This window comes from Oncorhynchus clarkii, chromosome 25 (assembly GCF_045791955.1).
Source record: "Oncorhynchus clarkii lewisi isolate Uvic-CL-2024 chromosome 25, UVic_Ocla_1.0, whole genome shotgun sequence".
NCBI lineage: Eukaryota > Metazoa > Chordata > Actinopteri > Salmoniformes > Salmonidae > Oncorhynchus > Oncorhynchus clarkii.
Genome location: NC_092171.1, coordinates 40,468,450 through 40,492,924, shown reverse-complemented (window position 1 = coordinate 40,492,924; position 24,475 = coordinate 40,468,450). Strand labels below are relative to the sequence as shown.

General features: G+C 45.1%; 1 protein-coding gene across 1 annotated transcript in view; it reads right to left on the bottom strand.

The window, feature by feature from the left end:
- Window positions 1-7,104: 7,104 nt before the first annotated feature.
- Window positions 7,105-24,475, bottom strand: part of LOC139383427 (adenylate cyclase type 8) — a 23,544-nt gene continuing 6,173 nt past the window's right edge. Inside the window, exons 3-21 of the mRNA XM_071127970.1 lie at window positions 24,348-24,475; window positions 20,194-20,422; window positions 19,847-19,996; window positions 19,136-19,266; window positions 18,187-18,298; window positions 17,758-17,885; window positions 16,559-16,958; window positions 15,909-16,097; window positions 12,747-12,847; window positions 12,037-12,238; window positions 11,138-11,233; window positions 10,891-11,057; window positions 10,718-10,799; window positions 9,668-9,826; window positions 9,397-9,543; window positions 8,821-8,913; window positions 8,254-8,368; window positions 8,060-8,184; window positions 7,105-7,713 (exon numbers count right to left, since the gene is read on the bottom strand). The exon at window positions 24,348-24,475 is cut by the window's right edge and continues 118 nt beyond it. Coding sequence (XP_070984071.1) covers window positions 7,429-7,713; window positions 8,060-8,184; window positions 8,254-8,368; window positions 8,821-8,913; window positions 9,397-9,543; window positions 9,668-9,826; window positions 10,718-10,799; window positions 10,891-11,057; window positions 11,138-11,233; window positions 12,037-12,238; window positions 12,747-12,847; window positions 15,909-16,097; window positions 16,559-16,958; window positions 17,758-17,885; window positions 18,187-18,298; window positions 19,136-19,266; window positions 19,847-19,996; window positions 20,194-20,422; window positions 24,348-24,475 — 3,039 coding nt within the window. The 3' untranslated portion in view covers window positions 7,105-7,428. The remainder of the gene's footprint in view (window positions 7,714-8,059; window positions 8,185-8,253; window positions 8,369-8,820; window positions 8,914-9,396; window positions 9,544-9,667; window positions 9,827-10,717; window positions 10,800-10,890; window positions 11,058-11,137; window positions 11,234-12,036; window positions 12,239-12,746; window positions 12,848-15,908; window positions 16,098-16,558; window positions 16,959-17,757; window positions 17,886-18,186; window positions 18,299-19,135; window positions 19,267-19,846; window positions 19,997-20,193; window positions 20,423-24,347) is intronic.

Genomic DNA, 24,475 nt, shown 5'->3' with positions numbered 1-24,475 from the left:
CTTTCCAATCTTTAGGGATCTCAGACAATACGAAAGAGAGAGGTTGAACAGGCTAGTAATAGGGGTTGCAACAATTTCGGGTGATCATTTTGGAATGAGGGTGTCCAGATTGTCTAGCCCTGCTGATTTGTAGGTGTCCAGATTTTGCAGCTCTTTCAGAACATCAGCTATCTGGATTTGGGTGAAGGAGAAATGGGGAGGCTTGGGCAAGTTGCTGTGCGGGGTGCAGGGCTTTTGACCAGGGTAGGGGTAGCCAGGTGGAAAGCATGGCCAGCCGTAGAAAAATGCTTCTTGAAATTCTCAATTATTGTGGCTTTATCGGTGGTGACAGTGTTTCCTAGCCTCAGTGCAGTGGGCAGCTGTGAGGAGGCGCTCTTATTCTCCATGGACTTTACAGTGTCCCAGAACTTTTTGGAGTTTGTGCTGCAGGATGCACATTTCTGTTTGAAAAAGCTAGCCTTTGCTTTCCTAACTGCCTGTGTATATTGGTTCCTAACTTCCCTGAAAAGTTGCATATCACGGGGGCTGTTTGATGCTAATGCAGAACGCCACAGGATGTTTTTGTGCTGGTCAAGGGCAGTCAAGTCTGGAGTGAACCACGGGCTATACCTGTTCCTGGTTCTACATTTATTGAATGGGGCATGCTTATTTTAGATTGTGAGGAAAGCACTTTTAAAGAATAACCAGGCATCCTCTACTGACAGAATGAGGTCAATATCCTTCCAGGATACCCAGGCCAGGTCGATTAGAAAGGCCTGCTCGCTGAAGTGTTTTAGGGAGCGTTTGACAGTGATGAGGGGTGGTTGTTTGACCGCAGACCCATTACGGACGCAAGCAATGAGGCAGTGATCACTGAGATCCTGGTTGAAGACAGCAGAGGTGTATTTGGAGAGCAGGTTGGTTAGGATGATATCTATGAGGGTGCCTGTGTTTACAGATTTGGGGTTGTACCTGGTAGGTTCATTGATAATTTGTGTGAGATTGAGGGCGTCAAACTCAGATTGTAGGATGGCCAGGGTGTTAAACATGTCCCAGTTAAAGTCACCTAACAGCACAAGCTCTGAAGATAGATGGGGGGCAATCCATTCACATATGGTGTCCAGGGCACAGCTGAGGGCAGAAGGTGGTTTTATAGCAAGTGGAAACGGTGAGAGACTTATTTCTGGAAAAGTGGATTTTTAAAATAGAAGCCCAAATAGTTTGGGCACACCTGGATAGGAAGACAGAACTCTGCAGTAGATAGAACTGCCAAAGGGGGCTGAGTTGCAATCTCGTCAGAAAATGTTATAGTTAGGGATGGAAATTTCAGGGGTTTTGGTGGCCTTCCTAAGCCAGTATTCAGACACAGCTAGGACATCAGTGTTGGCAGAGTGTGTTAAAGCAGTGAATAAAAAAACGTAGGGAGTAGGCTTCTAATGTTAACATGCATGAAACCAAGGCTTTTACGGTTACAGAAGTCAACAAATGAGATGGCCGGGGGAATGGGTGTGGAGCTAGGGGCTGCAGGGTCTGGGTTAACCTCTACATCACCAGAGGAACAGAGGAGGAGTAGGATGAGGGTACGGCTAAGGGCTATAAGAAGTGGTCGTCTAGTACGTTCGGAACAGAGAGTAAAAGGAGCAGGATTCTGGGCGCGATAGAATAGATTCAATGCATAACGTACAGACAAAGGTATGGTAGGATGTGAATACAGTTGAGGTAAACCTAGGCATTGAGTGACGATGAGTGAGGTATTGGCCCAAGAGACATCAATTAAACCAGGTGAGGTCACTGCATATGTGGGAGATGGAACTAAAGGGTTAGCTAAGGCATATTGAGCAGGGCTGGAGGCTCTACAGTGAAATAATACAATACTCACCAACCAAAACATCAATAGACAAGGCATATTGACATTAGGCAGAGGCATGCGTAGCCGAGTGATCATAGGGACCAGTGGGTAGCTAGGCGAACTGGAGACGCGGCGATTCAGACAGCCAGCAGGCCGTGGCTAGCAGGCTATTTGACATTAGGGGGAGGCATGCGTAGCCCAGTGATCTAAAGGTCCAGTGAGTAGCTGGACGGGCTGGAGACACGGCGATTCAGACAGCTAGCGGGCCGGGGATAGCAGAAGGGCGGCTACGTCGGGAAACCAGTCGTGATGGATCAGCAGGGGTCTGTGTAGTAAAAGGGTCCAAGCCAATTGGAACAATAGGTATAGTAGCCCAAGAAGTTGGCTGATGGACCTCTTCAGCTCTAGACAGCTAGCGGGCCGCGGCTAGCAGATGGGCATTCAGGGGACGTCGCGACGAAGGAGTCTGTTGAAAAACTAAAGGTTAGCTGATAACCGCTAGCAGTGGCTTGCTGACTACTAGCTAGTAGCTAGTTAGCTGGCTGCTTCTGTTGGGCTTCCAGTTCTAAAGTAAAGAAAATAGCAGATCCATACCACATTGGGTGAGGCGGGTGGCGGGAGAGTATGTTGAAGTTGGGGTTAAGAAAAATAAAATAAAAAATATATGTTGAGAAAAATATATAAAAAGATATATATACACGACAAGACGAAGACAAAAAGACGCCTGACTGCTACGCCATCTTGGATTTTTGAATGAGTTAATTGTTACATGATTAATTTAATCGGGTAACAATTAAACATAGTTAGTGGATGAAATAAATAAGTCATCAGATTAATGAAAGTAAAGTCAGAGTCGTCGACATCAAACACACACACACATTATGGGGTATAGTGTGTAGATGGGTGAGAGAACAAAAACAGATTTAAAAAAACAGATTTAATCCATTTGGAATGTGGCTGGAATGTGGCTGTAGTAAGACATGGTATTGTTCTGAATGTTTAATGATATAGCCGATTTTTGACTTTGTAGCTGGCTCATCTATAGGATGAATCTGCTAAATTCTGCCTCCAAGGCAAGATTCAAGACATAAAAGGTCATTGGTATTTGCAGCACGGCATGCCCAAATTACACATCAAATCAAATGTATTTATATAGCCCTTCGTACATCAGCTGACATCTCAAAGTGCTGTACAGAAACCCCAGCCTAAAACCAAAAACAGCAAGCAATGCAGGTGTAGAAGCACGGTGGCTAGTGGAGGTATGCTGCCTTTCCTTCCGAATGTAGGCAATGCAATTTCAAACATAATAAAAAATAAAAAAAACAAGTTAATGATCCTCTGTCCTCACGCTTTAGTAGCCTATTTGGAATGATTTTATATATTTCCGTATAGACAGGAGTGGGCTAATTAGGTTTTTATCATTTTGGCAATTCAATTGACTTTAGGGACAGCTTAGTCTTATGGCTAACACTGAAAAGAGCTAGGCTTGGTGAGAGATGCCAATGGTAAGTAAAACATGGCGTATTCTTATATATGAGTGAGTGAATGAATTAATGAGTGAGTGGATGAATGAGTGAATGAATTAATGAGTAAGTGGATGAATGAGTGAGTGAATGAATGAGTAAGTGGATGAATGAGTGAGTGAATGAATTAATGAGTAAGTGGATGAATGAGTGAGTGAATGAATTAATGAGTAAGTGGATGAATGAGTGAATTAATTAATTAATGAGTGAATGAATTAATTAATGCGTGAATTAATGAGTGAGTGAATGAATTAATGAGTGAGTGAGTGGATGAATGAGTGAGTGGATGAATGAATGAGTAAGTGGATGAATGAGTGAGTTAATGAGTGAATGGGTGAGTGAATTAATTAATGAGTGAGTGAATGAGTGAGTGAATGAATGAGTGAGTGAGTGAATGAGTCATATGCCAAAAGAGAGCGTGAGAGTCAGCGATGCCAACATCGTTTGTCAGGACAGAGTGTGATAGTTTTAAAATTGTATTTAATAGATTTGTAGTTGTATCAAGAGTTACTGTTCATATGTACAAAAAAAATACATGGAAATAAGTACACACATTTTAATTTGACCAGTTTCTCACAGCAGGGAAATAATCCTGCAGCCAAATGTGCATTATTATGTGGATTATAATTCATGGACATCATTATGTGGATGATAATTCATGGACATCATTATGTGGATTGTAATTCATGGACATTATTATGTGGATTATAATTCATGGACATCATTATGTAGGGGTTTATACATTATTTTGGTTAGGGCAAATCAAGTATGATATTTTAAAGTGGATAATACCAACTTAATAATAATTTTTAAACCTTAAATACACTAAAAGTTAGCATTACTGCTGTGCAGGACATTTCCTGCGACAACATGGTAATCTAATTAAGATTACATTTACTTTAGTTCCTACTCAGGCAATGCAATTCCACTAGTTACTCAAAGACAGAGGTCTAGGATCAGGGACCGTATCCCACAAAGCATCTCAGAGGAAGAGTGCTGATCTAGGACCAGTTTAGCCTTTTAAATATTAACTTAAAAGATTATGGACAGATTCTAGATCAGAATCAATGAGGGTATATGGACAGATCCTAGATCAGAATGAATGAGGTTATATGAACAGACCCTAGATCAGAATGAATGAGGGTATATGGACAGATCCTAGATCAGAATGAATGAGGGTATATGGACAGATCCTAAATCAGAATGAATGAGGGCATATGGACAGATCCTAGATCAGAATGAATGAGGGTATATGGACAGATCCTAGATCAGAATGAATGAGGGTATATGGACAGATCCTAGATCAGAATGAATGAGGGTATATGGACAGATCCTAGATCAGAATGAATGAGGGTATATGGACAGATCCTAGATCAGAATGAATGAGGGTATATGGACAGATCCTAGATCAGAATGAATGAGGGTATATGGACAGATCCTAGATCAGAATGAATGAGGGTATATGGACAGATCCTAGATCAGAATGAATGAGGGTATATGGACAGATCCTAGATCAGAACTTCTACTCCAAGATGCTTTGTGACTATAGGCACAGTTGACCTTCCCCAGGTCCTAGTTTACTCATAAACACAGATTTAGGGTCAGTTGACTTTCCCCAGGTCCTATCCTTAACAGACATACACAGCAAAGCTCTGACTGTAACCAGAAAAGGGGGGGGGGGGATAGATATGTCCCATCAGCCCTCAGAGTTAATAAAGTCCATGCAGAGTAAATGCTAGAGATAGTTTATGACTGTTTAGGTTAATTAAAAATTCAATTCAAACTGTATTGCTGTTGGTGTACAAAACATTAAGAACACCTTCCTAATATTGAGTTTGCCCTCAGAACAGCCTCAATTCATCAGGGCATGGACTCTACAAGGTGTTGAGAGCGTTCCACAGGGATGCTGGTCCATGTTGACTCCAATGCATCCCACAGTTGTGTCAAGTTGTCTGGATGTCCTTTGGTTTGGTGTTCTTCTTGATACACACGGGGAAACCGTTGAGTGTGAAAAACCCAGCAGCGTTGCAGTTCTTGACACAAACCGGTGCTCCCCTGGTACCTACTACCATACCCCCGTTCAAAGGCACTTAAATCTGTTGTCTTGTTCATTCACCCTCTGAATGACACACACACACAATCCATGTCTCAATTGTCTCATGGCTTAAAATCCGTCTTTAACCCGTCTGTGGATTTATCAGGAGACATCAATAAAGAGTCACCTGGTCAGTCTGTCATGGAAAGAGCAGGTGTTCTTAATGTTTTGTACACTAAATATATAATCCACTGTATTTCTGTTGGTGTCAGACAGCAGTATATAATCCACTGTATTTCTGTTGGTGTCAGACAGCAGTGTATAATCCACTGTATTTCTGTTGGTGTCAAACAGCAGTATATAATCCACTGTATTTCTGTTGGTGTCAGACAGCAGTATATAATCCACTGTATTTCTGTTGGTGTCAGACAGCAGTATATAATCCACTGTATTTCTGTTGGTGTCAGACAGCAGTGTATAATCCACTGTATTTCTGTTGGTGTCAGACAGCAGTATATAACCCACTGTATTTCTGTTGGTGTCAAACAGCAGTATATAATCCACTGTATTTCTGTTGGTGTCAGACAGCAGTGTATAATCCACTGTATTTCTGTTGGTGTCAGACAGCAGTATATAATCCACTGTATTTCTGTTGGTGTCAGACAGCAGTGTATAATCCACTGTATTTCTGTTGGTGTCAGACAGCAGTGTATAATCCACTGTATTTCTGTTGGTGTCAAACAGCAGTATACAATCCACTGTATTTCTGTTGGTGTCAGACAGCAGTGTATAATCCACTGTATTTCTGTTAGTGTCAGACAGCAGTGTATAATCCACTGTATTTCTGTTGGTGTCAGACAGCAGTTTATAATCCACTGTATTTCTGTTGGTGTCAGACAGCAGTGTATAATCCACTGTATTTCTGTTGGTGTCAGACAGCAGTGTATAATCCACTGTATTTCTGTTGGTGTCAGACAGCAGTGTATAATCCACTGTATTTCTGTTGGTGTCAGACAGCAGTGTATAATCCACTGTATTTCTGTTGGTGTCAGACAGCAGTGTATAATCCACTGTATTTCTGTTGGTGTCAGACAGCAGTGTATAATCCACTGTATTTCTGTTGGTGTCAGACAGCAGTGTATAATCCACTGTATTTCTGTTGGTGTCAGACAGCAGTATATAACCCACTGTATTTCTGTTGGTGTCAGACAGCAGTGTATAATCCACTGTATTTCTGTTGGTGTCAGACAGCAGTGTATAATCCACTGTATTTCTGTTGGTGTCAGACAGCAGTGTATAATCCACTGTATTTCTGTTGGTGTCAGACAGCAGTGTATAATCCACTGTATTTCTGTTGGTGTCAGACAGCAGTATATAATCCACTGTATTTCTGTTGGTGTCAGACAGCAGTGTATAATCCACTGTATTTCTGTTGGTGTCAGACAGCAGTGTATAATCCACTGTATTTCTGTTGGTGTCAGACAGCAGTGTATAATCCACTGTATTTATGTTGGTGTCAGACAGCAGTGTATAATCCACTGTATTTCTGTTGGTGTCAGACAGCAGTATATAATCCACTGTATTTCTGTTGGTGTCAGACAGCAGTGTATAATCCACTGTATTTCTGTTGGTGTCTAGACAGCAGTATATAATCCACTGTATTTCTGTTGGTGTCAGACAGCAGTATATCCAACTGTCAACTGGTCAGTTTTCTGCTCTGTGCTGTCGTCCATGTGATTCCCAACCAGGGGGAAATTGGCCAATCCATGATGTACTATAAGGGTACTTGGGGCAGAGCAGAATACAGTTCGGTACTGTAACCTAGAAAGTTTGGGAACCACTGCTATAAAGTACTCTGCTCTGTACTGCTGTCCAGAAGGGGAGCTTCCGTTCCCCTCCTCTAGTGTCTCTCTTGTAGCCTGTACCCCCCAGTTCTCCATTTGAGGTAATCCACCATAGAAAGAGGTTTTGATCCAACAAACGAGGAGAGGATAACCTGAATTCTCTCCCTTTCTTTCCCGATATGATATACAGCCCAAGGCCTATGAGACCTCCAGCAGGTGGATCCCTCCGTTAGCCTCTCGTTGTGTCTCTCTCTTCCTGGTCTGGACCAGGGTAAAGACCAGAGCGGACAGAGTGTTCCTTCCCAGGCCCAAACCCCCGCGGGTCACACTGCGCTCCATGTAGCTGGAACACGACTCGCGGCTCCTCACGAAGTACGTCTTGACGTTCCCCTGCTGCTCGCTCACACCTTTCACGTAGATCTCCCCCCTCAGCTGGCGAACGAAGCCGCGCTCCGCCAGGACATGACTGGTACTCTCTGGGACCTGGGATACACGCACGCACGCACGCACACACACACACACACACACAGCACATTAACCCACATATTAACACGCCAAAGCCAAACCTTTGTTACACACCCACACACACGCACACACACACACACACACAGCACATTAACCCACATATTAACACGCCAAAGCCAAACCTTTGTTACACACCCACGCACGCACGCACGCGCACACACACACACACACACACACACACACACACACACACACACACACACACGTACACACACATAGAACATTAACCCACATATAAACACGCCAAAGCCAAACCTCTGTTACACACGCACACACACAAACACACACACACACAAAGTCCTACCTGTATACGTCCACTGACCCCGGTGCTGTCCATACGGCTGGCCAGGTTGACGGTCATTCCCCAGATGTCATACTGAGGTTTAGTGGCTCCTATCACCCCAGCCACCACTGGACCGTGGGCTACACCTACACACACAGGTCAGAGGTCAAGGTGTGTGTTTGCGTGTGTGCGTGTGTGTGTGTGTGTGTTCTCACCAACACGGAGCTGAAAGCTGTTTCCAGAGTGTGTGTTGATCCGTTTGAGCGTCTCCTGCATTTCCTGGGCAAACAGCACCAGCTCACTGAGGTGACGCCACTCATCACCACACTCCTACAACACACACACACACACACACACACACACACACACACACACACACACACACACACACACACACACACACAGTGATCATACTCATACTAAATTCAACTCAAATGTAAAGTCAAAGTCTTACTCTGAACAGAATGAAGCCAGGTGAATAGAAGACACTAAACAGGGTCGAATTGAAGGCAGTCAATTCAGGTAGTAAACTGAAATTCCAATTCAATAATTGAAAAAAGGGCATTTATGTTTAATGTCTATTCGATAAACTGAAAACTCTATTTTTGTATTTTCAAGTCAAATCACTTTGAGCCCAACCCAAAGGAGCCCAACCCAAAAGAGCCCAACCCAGAGGAGCCCAACCCAGAGGAGCCCAACCCAAAGGAGCCCAACCCAGAGGAGCCCAACCCAGAGGAGCCCAACCCAGAGGAGCCTAACCCTGTGACACTAAGAGGGCTGACCTGTTGATCAGGGGAGAGGCCAGAAGCAGCCATGTAACAGCTGCCAATGGTTTTGATTTTCTCAATGTCCTGGAAATATGTCTCATCTAATAACTAGATACAGAGACAGACAAACAGCGAGAGGCAGTGAGAGAGAGAGAGAGGCAGAGAGAGAGAGAAACAGAGAGAGAGAGAGAGAAACAGAGAGAGAGAGAAACAGAGAGAGAGAGAAACAGAGAGAGAGAGAGAGGCAGAGAGAGAGCGAGGCAGAGAGAGAGCGAGAGAGGCAGAGAGAGACAAATAGAGGGAGAGAGAGAGACAGAGAGAGAGAGAGACAGAACCAGAGATGGAGAGAGAGGCAGTGAGAGACAAACACAGAGAGAGAGAGAGAAAGAGAAAGAGAGAGGCAGTGAGAGACAAACACAGAGAAAGAGAGAGAAAGAGAGAGGCAGAGAGAGAGAAAAAGAGAGATAGAGGCAGAGAGAAAGACAAAGAGAGAGGCAGAGAGAGAGAGAGAGAGGTAGATATTAGAAAACAAAGTAATTGTACGCTGGTAACATATCACAGAGAAACGATGTGTGTAGATATGATTCTAACCTCGTCGAAGTCAGTTATGATCTCATTGAGAAGCCGTAGACACTCCACATCCTGATGGATCAACTCTTTCTGTTCATAGTAGTCTGTAAACCCCGGGATGGACGCAAACAACACCCCCACACGCTCATAGGACTGGGAGTACAGATCCTACACACACACACACACACACAAGTTAACATCAAGATGGCCTTCTCTAGAACTGAAGACGGAGACCCAAACAACACCCCCACACGCTCATAGGACTGGGAGTACAGATCCTACACACACACACCTCATTGTGGCGGTCTCTCTCTAGGAAGTGCTGTGCGACGTGTGAAGGCAGAATGTTGAAGAGTAAACACTCATTATGTTCCCTCAGCTCCTTCATGTCCTCCACTTCCTGTCTGGCCTGCAGACGCCACAGGAAGTCCAGCCGTGCCGTCGCCTCCAACTGGACAGGAGGGGAACAACAACCATCACATGCACTAGTGTAGGTGAAGGGAGGGGAATGGAGGAGAGGGGAAGCGTAGGGAGGAGAGGGGAGGAGTAGGGCGGAGAGAGGAGGAGGAAGAGACAAGAGTATGGGGAGAGAGGAGGAGGAAGAGAGGAGGAGTAGGGAGGAGACAGAAGGAGAGAGGAGGAGTAGGGAGGAGAGAGGAGGAGGAAGAGAGAAGAGAGAAGAGGAGTAGGGAAGAGAGAAGAAGAGTATGGGGGAGAGAGGAGGAGTAGGGAGGAGTAGGGAGGAGAGAGGGGGAGGATTGAGGAGAGAGAGGGAGGAGGAGGAGTACAGAGGAGTAATAGAGAGGAGGGAGGAGAGAGGGATTAGTAGAGAGGCAAGAGGAGGAGAGAGGAGGGACGAGTAGCCGGGAGGAGAGAAGAGGCGTAGGGAGGAGAGAGGGATTAGTAGAGAGGCAAGAGGAGGAGAGAGGAGGGACGAGTAGGAAGGAGTAGCCGGGAGGAGAGAAGAGGCGTAGGGAGGAGAGAGGGAAGATAGAGGAGGAGTAGAGGACAGAGGAGGAGAGAGGGAAGATAGAAGAGGAGTAGAGGAGAGAGGGAAGATTGAGGAGGAGTAGAGGGAAGATAGAGGAGGAGTAGAGGACAGAGGAGGAGAGAGGGAAGATAGAGGAGGAGTAGAGGACAGAGGAGGAGAGAGGGAAGATAGAGGAGGAGTAGAGGACAGAGGAGGAGAGAGGGAAGATAGAGGAGGAGTAGAGGACAGAGGAGGAGAGAGGGAAGATAGAAGAGGAGTAGAGGACAGAGGAGGAGAGAGGGAAGATAGAGGAGGAGTAGAGGACAGAGGAGGAGAAAGGGAAGACAGAGGAGGAGAGAGCCCATGTCCTACCTGTCTACTGTTGTAAATTACAGCCACCACAAACATGACCATGAGCAGGACACACACATCCTTCCTCCTCAGGTACTGCTGCCTACAAGGGACAGACACAACCAGACAGTCACCACACATACACACCCACCCACCCACCCAGGCGGTCACCAGTGTGTGTGTTTATTCAGTACCTGGTGTTTTCAGAGGTCTGGCGTATAAACAGTGTGTGGTAACTGACTTCTATGAGGTACGTGTAGACAGATATGGCCAGAAGTAACACAGCTAGCTTCAGTAGACAGTGCAGCCTGAAGAACACAGCACACGACACCATGGCAACCACCCCACTGAAAACCAGGAACTACAGAAGACAGAGACAGTCACAAAAGGGATCAAAACCTTCTTGACCAATCTAAATGTGTGTGTGTGTGTGTGTGCTACCTCAGGGTGTGTACAGATGTTGACAGGCCAGGACCAGGTGTGCTGCTGGGAGCTGCTTCTGTTGTTAGGGTCCATCTCAGACTCTGCACACCACAGCTAGAACACACACACACACACACACACACACACACACACAGCTACTTCAAAACACGTTTATAGTGCAGCCGAGAGGCAAACCTTCATGAAAGAACAGATCGTATAATGTTTTGAGGATACAGAACATACTGGTCATTGTGTGTTATCGTTGAGGATACAGAACATACTGGTCATTGTGTGTTATCGTTGAGGGTACAGAACATACTGGTCATTGTGTGTTATCGTTGAGGGTACAGAACATACTGGTCATTGTGTGTTATCGTTGAGGGTACAGAACATACTGGTCATTGTGTGTTATCGTTGAGGGTACAGAACATACTGGTCATTGTGTGTTATCGTTGAGGGTACAGAACATACTGGTCATTGTGTGTTATCGTTGAGGATACAGAACATACTGGTCATTGTGTGTTATCGTTGAGGGTACAGAACATACTGGTCATTGTGTGTTATCGTTGAGGATACAGAACATACTGGTCATTGTGTGTTATCGTTGAGGGTACAGAACATACTGGTCATTGTGTGTTATCGTTGAGGATACAGAACATACTGGTCATTGTGTGTTATCGTTGAGGGTACAGAACATACTGGTCATTGTGTGTTATCGTTGAGGATACAGAACATACTGGTCATTGTGTGTTATCGTTGAGGATACAGAACATACTGGTCATTGTGTGTTATCGTTGAGGGTACAGAACATACTGGTCATTGTGTGTTATCGTTGAGGATACAGAACATACTGGTCATTGTGTGTTATCGTTGAGGGTACAGAACATACTGGTCATTGTGTATAACAATAAACTCACTATATCAGATGAGGCCACTCCGAAGTTGATGATAATGGCGGTGAGTGTGAGTAGTGTTCTGACAGTCTTGGTCTCGTTGATCCAGCAACACAGGAACTGCAGCGCTAGAGGGCTCTGTTTAAACTCTTCAGCTAGGACCACCACCAGCAGCAACACATACACACACACACACACTCCAAACTGAACCAGCATAGGACACAGTCTGAGAGGTGGGTGGGTGTGTGTGTGTGTCAGTTGGAGAGATTGAGGATGGAGAGGGGAAGAGAGAAACAGGGGGGAGGAGGAGAGGATCAGACGATGAAGAGAGAAACAGGGAGGAGAGGATCAGACAATGAAGAGAGAGAAACAGGGAGGAGGAGGAGGAGAGGATCAGATGAAGAAGAGAGAGAGAAACAGGGAGGAGGAGGAGAGAATCAGACAATGAAGAGAGAGAGAAACTGGGAGGAGGAGGAGAGGATCAGACAATGAAGAGAGAGAAACTGGGAGGAGGAGGAGAGGATCAGACAATGAAGAGAGAGAGAAACAGGGAGGAGGAGGAGAGGATCAGACGATGAAGAGAGAGAAACAGGGAGGAGGAGGAGGAGAGGATCAGATGAAGAAGAGAGAGAGAGAGAGAGAAGCATGTGAGCGGTAGAGAAAGATTACTCTAAAGATCTTTAATAAATAATGTAAAATAAAATATCATACTTCTAATTAAATAAAGAACAAACCTTGCGGCAGGGACGAGGGTCTGTGCACCCATGAGGCAGAGGAGCATGATGAAGGAGCAGACCAGGTTTGACTTGAACATCTCATCACGCATCTGGGAAAACTGAGGAGAGAGAAACATCCCTCAATTATACCACCCATCAACCCATCCACCCACCTCCCTACCCATCAACCCACCTCCCTACCCACCCACCTCCCCACCCATCAACCCACCTCCCCACCCATCAACCCACCTCCCCACCCACCCACCTCCTCACCCATCAACCCACCTCCCCACCCATCAACCCACCTCCCCACACAAGAATGGTGTTAAATGGGAGGGCACCACGGAAGAAGCCACTGCTGTCCAAAAAAAACATTGCTGCACATCTGAAGTTTACAAAAGTGCAACTGGATGTTCCAAAATGTTCTGTGGACAGATGAAACTACAGTTGAGTTGTTTGGAAGGAACACACAACACTATGTGTGGAGAAAAAAGGCACAGCACACCAACATCAAAACCTCATCCCAACAGTAAAATATGGTGGAGGGAGCATCATGGTTTGGGGCTGCTTTGCTGCCTCAGGGCCTGGACAGCTTGCTATCATTGAAGGAAAAATTTATTCCCAAGTTTATCACATTTTGCATTGAAATGTAAGGCCACCTGTCCACCAATTGAAGCTGGGTGATGCAACAGGACAACGAACCAAAACACAGAAGAAAATCAACAACAGAATTCACTTCAACAGAAAAAAATATGCCTTCTGGAGTGGCCCAGTCAGAGTCCTGACCTCAATCCGATTTAAAATGTTGTGGCATAACCTCGAGAGCGGTTCACACCAGACGTCACAAGAATATTGCGGAACTGAACTAGTTTTGTAAAGATGAATGGTCCATAATTCCTCCTGACCATTGTGCAGGTCTGATCCACAACTACAGAAAACGTTTGGTTGAGGTTATTGCTGCCAAAGGAGGATCAACCAGTTATTAAATCCAAGGGTTCACATACTTTTCCCACCCTGCACTATGAATGTTTACATGGTGTGTTCAATAAAGACATGAAAACGTTTAATTGTTTGTGTTATTAGTTTAAGCAGACTGCGTTTGTCTTTTGTTGTGACCTAAATGAAAATCATATTAAATTTGATGACCAATTTATGCAGAAATCCAGGTATTTCCAAAGGGTTCACATATTTTTTCTTGCCACTGTAGCCTACATATCAAGTAACATATCAAGTAATCAACTGTGTGTGTTTGAGTGTGTGTGGCCCTTAACTTGTCCTCTGTGTGTGGTTCTGTTGCGGGCCCCTAAATGTGCCCTCTGTGTGTGGTTCTGTTGCGGGCCCCTACCTTGTCCTCTGTGTGTGGTTCTGTTGCGGGCCCCTACCTTGTCCTCTGTGTGTGGTTCTGTTGCGGGCCCCTACCTTGTCCTCTGTGTGTGGTTCTGTTGCGGGCCCCTACCTTGTCCTCTGTGTGTGGTTCTGTTGCGGGCCCCTACCTTGTCCTCTGTGTGTGGTTCTGTTGCGGGCCCCTAAATGTGTCCTCTGTGTGTGGTTCTGTTGCGGGCCCCTACCTTGTCCTCTGTGTGTGGTTCTGTTGCGGGCCCCTAAATGTGTCCTCTGTGTGTGGTTCTGTTGCGGGCCCCTACCTTGTCCTCTGTGTGTGGTTCTGTTGCGGGCCCCTAAATGTGTCCTCTGTGTGTGGTTCTGTTGCGGGCCCCTACAGTTTAAAAGTTGCGTCATACTGCAGCACACCTTGAGGACTGCCGCAGAGTAGTTTGGCAAGTTATTTAATTGTCAGCCATTGTTGCCATTAACGCTAGTTAGTGCTAGTTTGACCACCCCCTCTCTCAAACTAGCACTAACTAGCATTAATCTTTGAGAAGCATCTTTGAGAAGCATTTGATAGCCTTCAATAGTGGCTGTACTAGAGAATTTAAAACCTTTTTTTGTAAGAATATAATATATGGGATTGATTTTAAGAAATGTTGCATAATTAATTTGATTGACATTATGTCTCTATTCCAAGAGAAACGACACCCTCAGGGTTTCCGTTAGGATGGAACGGAAAATATGTCGCTGTACAACGTGCCGGTCGGGAGTAGGATACAGTACTAAGAGCATAACATCTCCACACCCTAATTGTATAATTCTAGTCTAACCAATACCCAAACGGCGATTCAGTGAAAATAAAAATCTCATTGATTTATCAAGACCAGTCCCCATGCTTGTCTCAGAGCAGCGCTAAATGGTGCTAAAATAGTTGTAGGCTTTTGCTTCTAACTTCAATATGCTTTTTAAATAAATAAGACCTACACCACTTTAAGACCTACAGCACATTACTCAACACTAGTATGACGTGACTCTCTGCCAATAATTTCATTTAGAGGATTGGAGGATTCTAAATTAATATCTAAGGGGCATTTTCCATCGGGATCTGAGAGAATATCTGAGAATATCTAAGGGGCTTTTATATAATTTCATATAATTCTAAATTATTTTATAATAATAAATCGCTTTGTTTACATTTTTTTTTTATATTTTGGAGATTTCGTTTTCATTTAACCTAGAGTGAGTGAGAAAAAGATCATTCTTGAACATGGGGTGAGACATTCTCACTAATTGGTAAATAAAGCCAATTTGTTATTTTGATTAATATTATACATTTCTGTTTTTAAAGGGAGAGAAACCAAAAGCCACCTCATGGGTCTCCTGGTGGTGGCCGGCACGGGAATCGAACCAGCATCTGCACTGCGACGCAATGTCTTAGACCACTGCGCCACTCGGGCGCTGTACAACGTGACCTGGTCGGTAGGCTATAGGACTAAAGTAAGAGCAAAATAATCCTACTAATTCCACACCCTAATTGCAGTCTAAGTTTCTCTTAGAATAAAAACCTTAGTGGAACAACAGCTTAAGTAAATAATACTGAAGTCCTGCACAATTATCAGTCCTATTTGGTTTAATGTCGCCCATTCATTGTCAGTTAGAGACACAGTGGCTCCTTGGGACCCAAAAGCATAATCAGGTCTCTAACTCCCCCTTGTGGTGGTCTGGAGCAATGAAGTGGTGACGCAGGGTACCGTACTAAACGACAAATTACCTCTAAGTCCCTCAGCATAATCGCAAAACTCTTAGTGGAGCCGTACCTTGTCATCTGTATGTGCTTCCGTTGTGGGCCCCTACCTTGCCCTCGATGTGTGTGTCCTTGAACTCCTGTGTGAAGGTGGTGATGTGTTCCTGTCTCATGCGTTCGCTGCTCCGGACCTCGATGGCCCGGCGGATCCTCTTGTTGACTTCACGCGTCCCCGTCCGCTGAGCCGCCAGCTGGTTAGGTAACTGGGCCAGAGAGCCGTTGCTGAAGGTCGCCAGGATCTGGTCAGGGGTGAGAGGTTAGAGGTCAAAGGTTAGGTAGAGGCCAGACAAAGAGGATCTATAACTAACAATAAGAATAAATGTCAGCAAAGACGGAAGGCAGGTGGGAGGCAGGCGGGAAAATTCTAGCCAATGAGCATCCAGGCACAAAATCGCCTTTCTCAAAGTTGCCAGGATGCCACATGCGTCCACGTACAATATATCAGTAGAGTCGTCATAACCTAAGAATTATAAAACTTCTATTTGATCAAATAAGCCTAACATAATTAGCAATTTGAGTATATGTTGACCAAATTCGACACTCTCTCATTGTTCTCCATACCAACAATCCCCAATTCAAACTTCTTAGCTGTTAATTTTCGCACTGACAGATTTTGGGTCGCACTCAGCCCTCTCGCTTCGCCTCTTCCGCTCTGAGGTAGAGGGTAAAGGTTAGGAGGCAGGGGTTAGAGGTCACCTACACAGTTCATTCCGATGATGTTTCCAAACGGCAGCTCAGTACTCCAGCCAGCATTAAGGGTGTCATCTCGACTGGGCCGGCAAGCCTTCTTGGCAGGAGCCTCCTCCATGGGCGTGTGGCGAATCAGGAACGTGTCGATTTTGTGTTTCCGTAGAAAATCGTTCCTCTCGTGGCCACGCCCCTCTTCCGTCTCGTAGACCCCGCCCAGACAGTCCAGCGTTGCCCGGGAGATGTGGATACGGCCCGGCACCCCTCCTACCTCCAGCATGTTAGCGATGTCCACATCCCAGGACCACACGTCAAACTGCCACTTCTGCAGCCCCAGCACCCCACACAGCACTGAGCCAGAGTGGACACCGATACGCATGTCCACCTCATGTTTCAGCTCCCTTCGCACGTACCTACAGGTCAGCAAGGAGAGGCAGACTGTCGAGAAACCCAATCTACATACAATATTATAACAATATTAATGATTTACAGATTAAAGTTGGGGTGAAAAGTTTTGATCATGACTAGTGTGTGTGTGTGTGTGGTTGTGTGTGTGTGTGTGTGCGATTGTGGTTTTGTGTGTGTGGTTGTTTGTGTTTGTGTGTATACATAGTTGGTTGTGTGTGTGTGGTTGTGTGTGTTTGTGTGTGTACATAGTTGGTTGTTTGTGTGTATACATAGTTGGTTGTGTGTGTGTGGTTGTGTGTGTTTGTGTGTGTACATAGTTGGTTGTTTGTGTGTATACATAGTTGGTTGTGTGTGTGTGGTTGTGTGGGTGATTATGTGTGTTTGAGTGTTTTGTGTGTTTGAGTGTGTTTGTGGGTGTGTGTATACATAGTTGGTTGTGTGTGTGTGGTTGTGTGTGTTTGTGTGTATACATAGTTGGTTGTGTGTGTGTGGTTGTGTGTGTTTGAGTGTGTTTGTGTGTGTGTGTGTGTGTGTGTGTGTGTGTGTGGTTGTGTGTGTTTGTGTGTATACATAGTTGGTTGTATGTGTGTGGTTGTGTGTGTTTGAGTGTGTTTGTGTGTGTATACATAGTTGGTTGTGTGTGTGTGGTTGTGTGTGTCTGTGTGTGTACATAGTTGGTTGTGTGTGTGTGGTTGTGTGTGTTTGTGTGTGGTTGTGTGTGTGTGTGTGTTTGTGTGTATACATAGTTGGTTGTGTGTGTGTGGTTGTGTGTGTTTGTGTGTGTACATAGTTGGTTGTGTGTACTTTATGGTGCTGATCATGGAGAGGCCCATCTCCACACAGCAGCGAGCGTGAGCTGTCTCTGGCTCTGGCACTCCTGACACACAGTAGTAACAGTCCCCAAGGATCTTGATACGCATGCAGTGGTGCTCCTACACACACACACACACACACACACACAACCACACACACACATACACACATGCACGCACGCACGCACGCACACACACACACACTCAAACACACACAACCACACACACAAAACCACAATCACACACACAACCACACACACACACACACACACACACACACACACACACACACACACACACACACACACACACACACACACACATACACGCACACACACACACACACACAAATGAAACATACTCTGATTGAATTTCATGAATTTCTTACTGAGTTCAGGATAACAGGACCGTACAGTCTCACCTCGGCCAGGCGGTCGAAGCGTCCAAACAGCTCATTGAGCGTCCGGACCAATTCCTGAGCCGACAGGACCATGGACAGGGACGTGAAGCCTTTTATATCAGCAAACAGAATACTGCAGAGAAAGAGAGAAATATATTACACAGGGCAGACACAACACAGACTAGGTCTAGTACTGGAATGACAACAGATTTCAATGGAGACAATGCTTTTCAGTCCAGGACTTGAAAACCAGCTTCCTGGCCCTGGATCAAGCCTGTGTGTGTGTGTGTGTGTGTGTGTGTGTGTGTGTGTGTGTGTGTGTGCCTGTGTGTGTGTACTGTAGATGTGTGTGTGCGTGCCTGTGTGTGTGCACTGTAGATGTGTGTGTGTTCTGTAGATGTGTGTGTGTGTGTGTGTACTGTAGATGTGTGTGTGTGTGTGTGTGTGTGTGTACTGTAGATGTGTGTGTGTGTGTGTGTACTGTAGATGTGTGTGTGTGTGTGTGTGTACTGTAGATGTGTGTGTGCGTGCCTGTGTGTGTGTACTGTAGATGTGTGTGTGCGTGCCTGTGTGTGTGCACTGTAGATGTGTGTGTGTTCTGTAGATGTGTGTGTGTGTGTGTGTACTGTAGATGTGTGTGTGTGTGTGTGTGTACTGTAGATGTGTGTGTGTGTGTGTGTACTGTAGATGTGTGTGTGTGTGTGTACTGTAGATGTGTGTGTGTGTGTGTGTGTGTGTGTGTGTGTGTGTGTGTGTGTGTGTACTGTAGATGTGTGTGTGTGTGTGTGTACTGTAGATGTGTGTGTGTGTGTGTGTGTGTGTGTACTGTAGATGTGTGTGTGTGTGTGTGTGTGTGTACTGTAGATGTGTGTGTGTGTGTGTGTGTGTGTGTGTGTGTGTGTGTACTGTAGATGTGTGTGTGTGTGTGTGTACTGTAGATGTGTGTGTGTGTGTGTGTGTGTGTGTTTACCTGACGTTTTTGTACTGGTGAATATAAATCTTGTGGAACTGCTGTGACATCAGGTCATCATCCATGTTGGACATGTCAGCGATCATCTCCAAGGCAACGAACCGCGGAATGATGGAGTTCACCAAGCGCTCCTGAGGAGGACAGGTACCGCGTGACTCTCTCAACAGGTGTAGAAACTAACAGTGAAATGCTAACTAACGAGCCCTTTCCCAACAATCAGTCAATCACCCTGTGATATTGTCTGTCTGTCTGTCAGTCACACGGTCTCCACCTGTCTCTACCTGTCTCCACCTGTCTCCACCTGTCTCCACCCGTCTCTACCCGTCTCCACCTGTCTCCACCTGTCTCCACCCGTCTCTACCCGTCTCCACCCGTCTCCACCCGTCTCTACCCGTCTCCACCCGTCTCTACCTGTCTCCACCTGTCTCTACCTGTCTCCACCTGTCTCCACCCGTCTCTACCCGTCTCCACCCGTCTCTACCCGTCTCTACCCGTCTCCACCCGTCTCCACCCATCTCTACCCGTCTCTACCCGTCTCCACCCGTCTCTACCCATCTCTACCCGTCTCCACCCGTCTCCACCTGTCTCCACCTGTCTCTACCTGTCTCTACCTGTCTCCACCTGTCTTTACCTGTCTCCACCTGTCTCTACTTGTCTCCACCTGTCTCCACCTGTCTCTACCTGTCTCTACTTGTCTCCACCTGTCTCTACCTGTCTCTGGTTCTCCCTCTCCAGGCGTACTCGTCCCTCAATGCAGCGTCGTGTCTCCAGGAACGCCTGTCTCTGTGTGTGGTCTGACAGGTAGTGGATGAACAACCCTGCTGTGTTCATACCCAGGTACAACAAGCCCTTCGCCAGAACCTACACACACACACACACACACACACACGCACACGCACACGCACACGCACACACGGTTAGTACACACTAAACACACCTGAGACCAAACACACACACACACAAAGGAGGAGGAGGAGTAAGAGGGAAATGAGGAGGAAGACGAGGAGGAGGGGAAGCATGAAAGAGAGTCCGGAAGGGAGTCTAAGTTGACCTCTGACCTTTCTGTAGAGCGCGGTGTCGTCGTAGTGGTGAACAGTTTCCACCAGGAGGTGCAGCGTGGCGGTGAGCAGGCCGGTGGAGAGGGACCAGAGCAAGGGGAGGGGCAGGAGGGTGTAGGTGGAGAACAGCGTGAAGAGGACGTACCAGGCTTGGTCCTTCTCCAAACCCCCCACAACACCACCCAACACCTGCACTGTCTGGGACAACCAGCTGGCTAGAGCCATGTACCTAGGACCATATACGGTTGAAGTCAGAAGTTAACATTAGGTTGGAGTCATTAAAGCTTGTTTTTTCAACAACTCAACACGTCTTGTTAACAAACGACAGTTTTGGCAAGTCGGTTAGGACATCTACTTTGTGCATGACACAAGTAATTTTTTCCAACAATTGTTTACAGACAGATTATTTCACTTATAAATCACTGTATCACAATTCCAGTGGGTAAGAATTTTACATACACTAAGTTGACTGTGCCTTTAAACAGCTTGGAAAATTCCAGAAAATGATGGCATGCTTTAGAAGCTTCTGATAGGCTAATTGACATCATTTGAGGTGTACCTGTGGATGTATTTCAAGGCCTTCCTTCAAACTCAGTGCCTCTTTGCTTGACATCATGGGAAAATAAAAATAAAATCAGCCAAGATCTCAGAAAACAAGTTGTAGACCTCCACAAGTCTGGTTCATCCTTGGGAGCAATTTCCAAACGCCTGAAGGTACCACGTTCATCTGTACAAACAATAGTATGCAAGTATAAACACCATGGGACCAAGAAGCCGTCATACTGCTCAGGAAGGAGACATTCTGTCTCCTAGAGATGAAAGTACTTTGATGTGAAAAGTGCAAGTCAATCCCAGAACAAGAGCAAAGGACCTTCTGAAGATGCTCAAGGAAACAGGTACAAAAGTTACTATATCCATAGTAAAACGAGTCCTATATCGACAACCTGAAAGGCCGCTCAGCAAGGAAAAACCCCCTGCTCCAAAACCGCCATAAAAAAGATAGACCTCGGTACAAACATCGTACTTTTTGGAGAAATGTCCTCTGGTCTGATGAAACAAAAATACAACAGTTTTGCCATAATGACCATCGTTATGTTTGCAAGCCGAAGAACACCATCCCAACCGTGAAGCACGGGGGTGGCAGCATCATGTTGTGGGGGTGCTTTGCTGCAGGAGGGACTGGTGGTCGCAAATGGGTCTTCCAAATGGGCAATGACCCCAAACATACTTCCAAAGTTATGGCAAAATGGCTTAAGGACAACAAAGTCAAGGTATTGGAGTGGCCATCACAAAGCCCTGACCTCAATCCTATAGAAAATGTGTGGGCAGAACTAAAAAACATGTGTGAGCAAGGAGGCCTACAAACCTGACTCAGTTACACCAGCTCTGTCAGGAGGAATGGGCCAAAATTCACCCAACTTATTGTGGGATGCTTGTGGAAGGCCACCTGAAACGTTTGACCCAAGATAAACAATTTAAAGGCAATGCTACCAAATACTAATTGAGTGTATGTAAACTTCTGACCCACTGGGAATGTGATGAAAGAAATAAAAGCTGAAATAAATCACTCTCTACTATTATTCTGACATTTAACATTCTTAAAATAAAGTGGTGATCCTAACTGACCTAAGACAGGGCATTTTTTCTAGAATTAAATGTCAGGAATTGTGAAAGACTGAGATTAAATGTATTTGGCTATGTAAACTAGGTGTATGTAAACTTCCAAATAAGAAAAAAAGAGAGCCGCACACTCTAGGAGCTCAGATGCAAAAATTGAATTACCAACGTTTCGACAGCCAAGCTGTCTTCATCAGGGTACAATCACAAACACTGCGGGATGACTCGTTTATGTAGTGTCAAAAGACACAGGTGTCTTCTAACTTCAACTGTATGTGTTTAACATAGGCCGTTTCACTAGGGTTAATAACTTAATTATGATGGATGCATTGATGCATTGATTGACCAAATGAAGGTTATGACGTTTCATGTTGCCTTGCAAAAGTATTCATCCTCCTTGGCGTTTTTTCTATTTTGTTGCATTACAACCTGTAATTTAAATAGATTTTTATTTGGATTTCATGTAATGGACAAACACAAAATAGTCCAAATTGGTGAAGAGAAATTTTAAATAATGTAAAACAGAAACGTGGGCATATGTATTCAGTCCCTTTGATATGAAGCCCCTAAATAAGATCTGGTGGAACCAGTTACCTCCAGAAGTCACATAATTAGTTAAATAAAGTCCACCTGTGTGCAATCTTAAGTGTCACACAATCTGTCACATGATCTCAGTATATATATATGACCTGTTCTGAAAGGCCCCAGAGTCTGCAACACCACTAAACAAGGGGGAACCACCAAGCAAGTGGCACTATGAGGACCAATGAGGACCAATGAGCTTTCCAAACAGGTCAGGGACAAAGTTGTGGAGAAGTACAGATCAGGGTTGGGCTATAAAAAAAAGATCTGAAACTTTGAACATCCCACAAAGCACCATTCAATCCATTTTTTAAAAAATGGAAAGAATATGGCACCACAACAAACCTGCCAAGAGATGGCCGCCCACCAAAACTAACAGACCAGGCAAGGAGGGCATTAATCAGAGAGGCAACAAAGAGACCAAAGATGACCCTGAAAGAGCTGCAAAGCTCCACAACGGAGATTAGAGTATCTGTCCATGGGATCAGTTTAAGCCGTACAATCCACAGAGCTGGGCATTATGGAAGAGTGGCCTTACACTTAAAGTGTTCGCCAAAAGGCATGTGGGAGACTCCCCAAACATATGGAAGAAGGTACTCTGGTCAGATGATATTAAAAATGTTCTTTTTGGCCATCAAGGAAAACGCTATGTCTGGCGCAAACCCAACACCTCACATCACCCCGAAAACACCATCCCCACAGTGAAGCATGGTGGTGGCAGCATCATGCTGTGGAGGATGTTTTTCTTTGGCAGGGACTGGAAAACTGGTCAGAATTGAAGGAATGATGGATGGCGCTAAATACAGGGAAATTCTTGAGGGAAACCTGTTTCAGTCTTCCAGAGATTTGAGACTGGGACGGAAGTTCACCTTTCAGCAGGATAATGACCCCAAGCATACTGCTAAAGCAACACTTGAGTGGTTTAAGGGGAAACATTTAAATGTCTTGGAATGGCCTAGTCAAAGCCAAGACCTCAATCCAATTGAGAATATGTGGTATGACTTAAAGATTACTGTACACCAGCAGAACCCATCAAAATTGAAGGAGCTGGAGCAGTTTTGCCTTGAAGATGGCTAGATGTGCCAAGATTATAGAGACAATCCCAAGAGACTTGCAACTGTAATTTCTGCAAAAGGTGTCTCTACAAAGTATTGACTTTGGGGGAGTGAATAGTTATGCACGTTCAAATTCAGTTTTTTTTTCTTATTTGTTGTTTGTTTCACAATAAAAAAATATTTAGCATCTTCACACTGGTAGGCAAGTTGTGTAAATCAAACGATACAAACCCCCCAAAAAATCTATTTTAATTCCAGGTTATAAGGCGACAAAATAGGATAAAATGCCAAGGTGGTTGAAAACTTTCGCAAGCCACTGTACATACATACATACATACATACATACATACAAATAAATTATTTAAAATCCTACAATGTGATTTTCTGGAAATTTTTTTCTCATTTTGTCTGTCATAGTTGAAGTGTACCTATGATGAAAATTACAGGCCTCTCTCATCTTTTTAGGTGGGAGAACTTGCACAATTGGTGGCTGACTAAATACTTTTTTGCCCCACTGTACGTACATACATACATACATACATGAACACAGAGCATGGTTGCAAAATCTAACTTTCCCAACATTCAAAAGAGATCCCAACAGACTCATATATTTAGAGTGTAGGGACATTGAGCTTTAAATTATGCATTTATATGACACTACAACATTCTATGGCAGCCATGTTGGCTCCTCATTAACATGACACTACAACATTCTATGGCAGCCATGTTGGCTCCTCATTAACATGACACTACAACATTCTATGGCAGCCATGTTGGCTCCTCATTAACTTAACATGGAATATTTAAACAATGCTATGTAACTGAATGTCTGGAATTGGAACAATATAAAATCGGGGTCCCGATGCTCGAGTAGATGACCATCCTAAAGACCTGTCTCACCTCAACCACTCTGGCGATGACATCATTCCCTTAGAACAGAGCACCAGCACGCAGAGTCCAGCCCCCAGAGCGATGAACAGGCCGACCAGCCAACCATTGGCTGTGTCCAGGCTCTGAGGCCCCGCCCA